Source organism: Mastomys coucha, unplaced genomic scaffold (assembly GCF_008632895.1).
Source record: "Mastomys coucha isolate ucsf_1 unplaced genomic scaffold, UCSF_Mcou_1 pScaffold5, whole genome shotgun sequence".
Lineage (NCBI taxonomy): Eukaryota > Metazoa > Chordata > Mammalia > Rodentia > Muridae > Mastomys > Mastomys coucha.
The window spans coordinates 94,023,786-94,031,835 of NW_022196911.1; the positions used below are offsets into that span (position 1 = coordinate 94,023,786).

General features: G+C 54.2%; 1 protein-coding gene across 4 annotated transcripts in view; it reads right to left on the reverse strand.

Moving 5' to 3' along the window:
- The window catches only part of Stac2 (SH3 and cysteine rich domain 2), a 17,513-nt gene extending 11,640 nt beyond the window's left edge, over positions 1–5,873 (reverse strand). For 3 of the 4 annotated variants that reach the window (XM_031353789.1, XM_031353788.1, XM_031353787.1), the window contains exon 1: positions 5,303–5,840. In XM_031353789.1, coding sequence (XP_031209649.1) covers positions 5,303–5,392 — 90 coding nt within the window. In that variant the 5' untranslated portion in view covers positions 5,393–5,840. Of the gene's footprint in view, positions 1–5,302 lie in introns of all 4 variants that reach the window. The other variant, XM_031353790.1, reaches the window with a different exon arrangement.
- Positions 5,874–8,050: the final 2,177 nt, after the last annotated feature.

The window sequence follows — 8,050 nt, forward strand, 5'->3', positions numbered from 1 at the left end:
GAGGTGGGGTGGGGGTGGGGGCGTGCCAAGGCCTGGCTCCAGGCAGAGAGCCTTGGCTGGGGCTCCCAGCTAGCATGCCAGGCAGCCTGTGTGCTGTGGCTGACTGCCTAGCACCTGTGTATGCCAAAGCGATGGATAGTAGTGGCCCCTCCAGCTTCCCAGAGGCCAGCAGGCAGCAAAATGGAGGAAGAAGCAGAGGGGATGTTTGGGCACAAGACAGGCTCTAGTAAGCCAGCTGGGAGGCCAGAGCCCTGGGTTGTCTGGCACACTGAGTTATTCATTTGCTTAGAAGCTCAGCTTCCTGGACAGCGCTGTGGGCTTCTTTGTGCTTCTATGGGAAGCGAGGCCTGAGGCCCCAAGATGCCTGTGCGCAGGAGCAGAGGTGGCGAGCCAGAAAGGCAATGAAAAGCTAACTAGCCTACACATACCTGGCTAGGTCAGGCTGTGGCTGCCAGTACCAAACAGGGCTGTCCGGCTCTGATGGGGTCCAAGAGGAAAATGAGTGCCATTGCTACCTTTCCTGCCACCAATGTTCTGCTCAGGCTCAGAGCACACAGGAGGCGAAATTAGAGAGTTGTGCTGGGGATAGGGAAAAACCAACCTGTTATCTGGGTGTAAATCACTTTACTTCCTCGTTCTGAATCTCAATCTCCTCACATCCCAGGAGGAGGAGGCAACATTGGGTACTCCTTAGTACCCAATGCAAAGCTCTGGGTCCAAACAGGTCAGCCAAGCAGGAATTTGGCCCCAGAAAGGGTCCCCAGCATTAGAAGGCTGGATTTGGGCTAGCACCTGACACACAAGTCTCACACTGAACGCAGTGCTGCCCACTGGGGGAGACCATCAATGACCCATGGTTCAGATGAGGGGTGGAGCTTAAAGGACTTAAATCCCTCCTGCTCTGAGTCCTCAGCTGGCAAACAGCAGAGTCAGGAACTGGATGGTGGCTCAGGCTGCTCAGATCAAATAACCAGGAGTATACTGCTGCCTCGAGCCCTGCCTGGATCTTCTGCCTTCCTTTCTTTCGATGTTCCATGGATTTGTCTATTGAGTCCATCACGGAATTCAGAGTTAGAAGAGACCAGAAAGACTGGATACCTAGACCAATTCCCACCCCACCCCATTGCTCTGGCCACATTGTCTCTGAATGAGTGGCTCTTGGTCACCTCTTGTGATGGGAAGCACACCCCCTCGTGGATAGTCATTCCATCTTTGGACAGTGGCAGTTGCTAGGAAGCACTTCCCTATATAGTGGTGAAACCTGCCTCCTGTGACTCTTGCCTATTACCCCCATTCCTCTCTTGGTTCTGGCTGCGCTATTACCTCCTAGCCACAGGGGACATTCCAATACGTGAAGACCTCAGTGTTCCCCTCCCGAGGCTGTTTCTCCCAGAGTGATTCCTGTAAATCTGAGTCCCTTCCCCCAGCCTGTGCCCTTTATTGGTATACCCCCTCCCCGGGATTCAGTGCCAGCAGCCACCCCTGCATGGGTACCAGAGGCGTCTGGAACACAGTGTTCTCCTGCACCAGGGCAGCCTCCACTCTGCCTGCTGATTTTCTAACTCAGCTGTGGGCTCCAGATCCCAGGCAGGCAAAGAAGAGGGAAAGGATTGCCACCTGGGTTGGCTGGCAGATGTCAAGGGCTTTGGCCAGAGGGCAGGATGGGACAGAGCTATGAAATAGCTGACTCTTCGAGGTCAGGCATTCTAGCTTCTTAGATTCCTGGTCTCTGTAGCCGTCCCTCCATTTTACATTTATTTACTTATTTGTGTGTGTGTGTATGATCATGAGCATTTCATGACACATGTGTGGAGGTCAGAAGACAACTTGTGGGAGTTGGTTCTCTCTTTCCACCATGTTGGTGGATTCTGGACATTGAACTCAAGCCATCAGAATTGATGGTTGGGCAGTGGTGGCGCAAGCCTTTAATCCCAGCACTTGGGAGGCAGAGGCAGGAGGATTTCTGAGTTTGAGGCCAGCCTGGTCTACAGAGTGAATTCCAGGACAGTCAGGGCTATACAGAGAAACCCTGCCTTGGAAAAAAAAAAAAAAGAATTGATGGTAAAGACGCTTACCTGATGTGGCTTAAATAAAAATGACCCCCATAGACTCGTATGGAGTGGCACCACTGGAGGTGTGGCCTCGTTGGAGCGGGTGCGACCTTGTTGAAGTGTGTGTGTGTGTGTGTGTGTGTGTGTGTGTGTGTGTATCTGGCTTGGGTTTTGAGGTTTTGGTAGCTCAAACCAGGCCCAGTGTCTCTCTTCCTGCTGCCTGCCGATCCAGATGTAGAACTCTCAGCTGCTTCTCTAGGGCCATGTCTACCTACAGGCAGGCATGTTTCTCCCCATGACGATAATGGAGTAAACTTCCGAACCTGTAATCCAGTCCCAACTAAATGTTTTTCCCTATAAGACTTGCTGCAGTCGTGGTGTTCTTCATAGCCATAGAACAGTAACTAAGACACTGATATGGATCTCACCAAACCCCGCCAGCTATCTTGGTGTGTCCACTGCCATGGGCCCGGTTTCCGAAACACTTCAGCAAGCTGTTTCACTCGGGTCAGGTTCCCTCCAGGTGCACCTGCAGACAGACTGGTATGTGGCCCAGGTCACCAGGTCTGTTCTTAACCCCTTTCTAGACAGGAGCCCAAGCCACCACTATCCTCTCCTTTGAAGTTCCCTGGAGGCTTCTTCCCCCCTCAGTTCCCCAAGCCATCTCCTGAAACAGTACTAGGCAGCTGGCAGTGGGTGGTGTCGGATGTGGCAAGAAATGACTCAGATGGCAAAACAGGCATGGTGGGGTCTTCCTGGATGACACCAAAGGAGGTGATAAGGATACTGTTGGCTGAATGGAAATCCTAGGAGAGAGTGGTCCTACCTAGGGGATGGCTGAGCAGGCTGGGTACAGGGCTGAGACCCTGCCATAGATTAAACAGGAGGCTGGTTCAGGCTGGCAAGAAATGCCGGGAGCACCAAGCTGATGAGTCCCGGGCACCTGGCCCAGTGTCGAATCTACCTCACATAGAGTTAGGTGGGCAGCACCCTCTTCCCTTTTCTGCCTCTCTGTCCATGGAGTCTAGAGGCACAAGCTTCTTTCGTGAGAGGCTGAAGGAGGCTGACTAAAAGCCCTGAGTTTGTTCCCTGCCCACATCTGCCCTACAGAGCAGCCCCTTGACACACCCCCAGGGCTGCCTGTGAGGTCATTTCAGAGAGCTACATGAGGACAAAAGGGGCCAAGGCCAGGGACCCAAAAATGGCTTGGCTTGGCATGGGGGGGGGTCTGCTGTGCAGTCCATCTCCTCCAGATCCAGAGCAGATGACATTGCAGGGTCCTTGTGCTGGAGGACGGAGATCCAGCTCTGCCAGGGTCTGACCCCCACTCCCCACACAGCTGAGCTTGCAGCCTGTGAGTTTGCTGAGGCAGCACCATTCCAGGCTCTTGCCTGCCATGGGGACCCCCCTGAGGAGCGGGAGCTGACAGATTCTCATATGACAGGCACTGGCAGCCCCTCCAGACTCTGGAGAGATAGCAAGGGGGCTGTCTAACTACACACCCAGAGTGACAACAGGGCCGGTGAGACAGAGCTCAGTGTGAGGCCCAGCTCCCAGGATCCCCCCTTGTATGTGGTAGACAACCCAAGTACTATCCTCTCCTCCCTGTTCATTCCTTTCCAGGAGAGATGTGGCACCATGTGAGGTCTAAAATGTGGACCAGGAGCCAAAGTCTAATTTTTAGAAGGGAGCAGAAGGCCAAGTGTGTACTGAAGCCTTGGATGGGAGGGACCCAGGTAGGGTGGCTCACAGCTGTGATTTTTAGCCCTGAGGGGTAGAGGAAAATGGCCAAAAGTTTGAGGCCAGCCTCTAGTACACAGTGAGTTCTAGCTCAGCTAAGGATACTTAGCAAGACCGCTGGTCTCAAAAATCCAAGAGCCTTGGACCTGGAGAGTAGCAGGGTCCCCAAGTGCAGGCACAGGGTAGCTCCCTGGATAGTATCAGTCAGTAAGACTCGGTGCTAACCCTGCTCAACTCCCCGCGCTCAATGCGGTGAGGAGCTTGACCTTGAATTAACCTCATATTCTTAGGGGTCGTCTAGATGGACAGAGAAGGAAGATGGTCCGTGGGAAGTGCCGTGTAGGAGCTTGTGACCCCAGAGAGCCACAAGACACCGCCCATTTTTGGTTCTCACCACCTCTTTCCTGGTCACAGGACCAGGATGGGAACAAACATCAGGGTGGAAGGGAGAAAGGAGGAAGTCTTGGCCTGAAGTCTAGGGAAGGGAGAGGGCTTCCCTCCCACAGTGTCCTCCCTTCCCATTTCCAGGCGCACAGGTAGCTTCTTACAGAACTTCATGAGCACCTAGAAGTTGAGGAGGGGGCAGACTCATTACGAGTGGGAGGTGGAATGTGAGCGACAGGGCCTCCCCCACCCCTTTCAGTGCCTGCAGTCTGGGCTCCGCCTGCCTTCATAGGAGAATAATTTATTCATTGTGACTCCCGCAAGAGTAACAATCATACATAATTAGGGTTAATTATGACATTCATTAATTACGATGACTTCTTCTTTTGATTCTGCCCTCTCTCCTCCCCTCTCCCGGTTCTCCTAGCAGGGGGGTGGGGCCGCCTCTGGCTCTGGAGCCGCAACACTCCGGGTCCCCGCCCGCCACCGACGGCCCGCGCTGCCGCAGCCCCCAGCGCCGGCTTGAAAGCTGCGCACCCGGGGCCGCGGCCTTTCGGGCCCCCAGCCTAACCGGTCCGCGAGGTGCGCGCCAGGCTGCTGTGGGTCAGAGAGGGACGCCGGAGACAGACACACGGAGGAGCACGTAGGGAGGCAAAGAGAAGCGGAGAGTCTGCACGCGCCGAGAGGAGACGGTTGTGGCTAGCAATCCAGAGCGGCAGGAGAGAGGGGGCCCGGGGAGCCGCAGACAGCGATCTGGAGGCCCCGGGAGGGGTGCGCCCCGCACGCACACACGCGCGCGTACACCGGCCCACACCCGCTACACACGGCCACACACGCCCTGCGCCTCCGCTGCGCCGATTCCCTCCAACAAAGCCGAGTTACAACCGCCCAGGAGGGAGCCGGAGCGCGTCGGCGCCTCGCGCGTTCTGGCGGGTCGTGCTCGTGTGATCGGCTCCTTGGGTCCTCTCGTCTCGAACCCTCTCCTCCCTCCCCAGCACGGCGCGCAGCCTTAGGAATCACGCGGGCCCCGTTTAGCTTCCGTGACCCCAAAGGGACCCAGCCACTGTGATCAGCGCTCCAAGTCAGAGATGCCCGGGCGGGGCCAGGCCTCGCGCCCCACGACTTACCTTGGTTTCTTGGAGGGTGGAGACGGTCCCTGGCGGGGTATGGGTGGCCGCGTCATCCGGCTCATTCTCCTTCTCGCTCATTTCGGTCATGGTTGGGGTAAAAAGGAAAAGAGGATGCGGAGACCCGACGGCAGCCCAGCCGGGGGCAGCCTGTGCGTGGCAGGCGTCTCTTTGGGACTCTCAAGCCTTTCTCCAGGGACTGCTCTCTAGTGACCCCAGGAGAAACCCTCCCAGGCAAAGCAGCACCCCTAACCCCAGGCACCAGGGGAGAAAGTTGTCCGTGTGGCAGAGGAAAGAGAGGCAATCACCCCGAGCCACGGGAGCGGGACGACCCGGGGTGTGAGGACCAAGGGTCTGCAGAGGATGCTGCGCTCCGCGGGAGGAGGAGGGAAGTAGGGATGCACGGATATGCAGAGCCAGGGAGCGACGGAGCTGTCCGAGTCCGGCCGGCTCCGCCGTCCTCTGCGCCCGCCCCCCATCTCCCTCCCCCTCCCCGCGCCGGCCCCAGCCCTGCACCCGGCGGCCCCTCCGCCCAGTCCTAGCCTCCCAACTTTGATTTAGGAGGTCGCCTGGTCCCTCCCCCTTCCCTCCGCCGCGCCCCCGCGCAGCTATGCAAATCAAGGTTCTCAGCTATTGGCTGCGGTGGTGGCTAGGAGGGCCAGCTGGGTGGAGTCTTGGGGGGCTCGGCAAGATGGGGAGGGGTTTGGAGGGTAAAGAAGTGGAGGGGGGTAGTTTTACGCTGAAAAACCCGAAATGAGGGTGTGGGGGGGGGGCAAAATTGAAGGAGGGCTGGAATGATGATGGTAGCGTCTGGAAATGCAAATAATTCGAGGCTGCCGCAGAATAGCCGAGAGGAAAATCAAAGTTACAGCGTTCTGATAGTGCACATTGAAAGATGCCGCACCTAGGCGGAGGAAAAGACCCGTTCGCCCCATTAACTTGATGCCTTTCTAGGATCTCACCAAATTCTACATACCACTACTAGACTTACAGACGTTCCCTAAAGCAGAGAACAGGCTTTTTGTGTGTGTGTTTATGATCCGCGTGCCCGTAAGTCTGACTGTATGCGTATTCCATGAGTGTCGCACGTGTGAATTTGGTTGGCAGAGGTCAGGAGCCATCCAACAAGAAATTTGAGTCTGAGTCTCTCATTGTAAGCCAGTTTGGCTAGAGTGGCTGGCTGTGGAGCCCCAGAAAGCCTCTTCTCTCTACCTTCCCAGTGCTGTGGATTTGGCCCTTTCATTTTTTATTTAATTTATCTTTTATTTTTTGTTTTTTTTTTTTGAGACAGGGTTTCCCTGTAGAGCCCTGCCTGTCCCGGAACTAACTCCGTAGACCAGGCTGGCCTCTAATTCAGAAATCCGCCTGCCTCTGCCTCCCAAGTGTGCTGGGATTAAAGGCAAGCGCCACCATTGCCCAGTCACAATCTATTTAAAAGGGCCACGCCTTTAATCCCAGCGCTTGGGAGGCAGAGGCAGGCGGATTTCTGAGTTCGAGGCCAGCCTGGTCTACAGAGTGAGTAGTGGGACAGCCAGGGTTACACAGAGAAACCCTGTCTCGAAAAACCAAAAAAAAAAAAAAAAAGATTCTGGAGATTAAAGTCAGGCCCTTATACTTGAGTGATAGGTACTTTGCCCTTTGAACTATCTCAGCAGTCCCAGTTTTTTGTTTGTTTGTTTGTTTGTTTGTTTTGAGACAGGGTCTTTCTATGTAGCTCAGGCTGGCCTCAAATTCATCATCATCTTGCTTCACCCTGCCTAATGTTAAGGCTACAGACGGGAGACACCTTAAGGGGTCAAAAGTGAAGCCAAACCAGGCGGTGCATGCCTGCAATACCAGCAACTGAGAGCCAAAGGAAGCCATATATCTCTGTAAATTCAAGGCCAGTCTCATCTACATAGTAAGTTCAGACCAGTGAAGGTTATAAATAGTGAGGTCCTATCTCAAAAATAAAGTAAAAATAAAACAAAACTCAAACCAAATAAAAAAAACAGGGCAGACAGTTTTTCTTCTTGGGTGGAAATCAGGCAGCCATGAGCCTTAGTTTTTCTGTCAGGACTTGAGCAGAAATGGACTTCTATTCTCATCTAGGAAGCCCCCAAACCTCTGTAAGATGGGCTCTTCTAAAATCCTGCAACACCTGAAATTTGGTCACGTAGAGGGCCTGGTGTTCTCTCCTCACTCAGTCTGAAGGTTCTTCTTCCTCTTCCTCCTCTTCTTCTTCTAAAATATTATTTATTCTTATTTTATGCACATTAGTGTTTTGCCTACATGTGTATGTGTGAGGGTGTCAGATTCCCTGGAATTGGAGTTACAGACAGTTGTGAGCTGCCATGTGGGTGCTGGGAATTGAACCCAGATCCTCTGGAACAGCAGCCAGTGTTCTTAACCACTGAGCCATCTTTCCATCCCCTGAAGGTGCATCTTCTAATGCATGGCTGTAAACTGGTACCTATTTCCCCAGGCTTCCTGTTTCCCAGCACCCTTCTGGCCCTGAGTCAATTTCATCTCTTGGCCTGATCAAGGAAAAGGAGACACTATGTATGGATGGAGACACTTCTGGGCTCACAAATGCTGCTTCCTCTGCTGTCGGTGGTGGCACTCAAGGGTCCAGGTGATGGAAACATCCAACTCCATGTGAGGTCTGAAGGACAGAGTGGCTATCCTCTTAAGGATGAGATCACCCTTGGAGCATTGCTCAGGCTACTGTGTCCAGGAATAGAGAGACTCATTTGCCAGTGGTAGAAA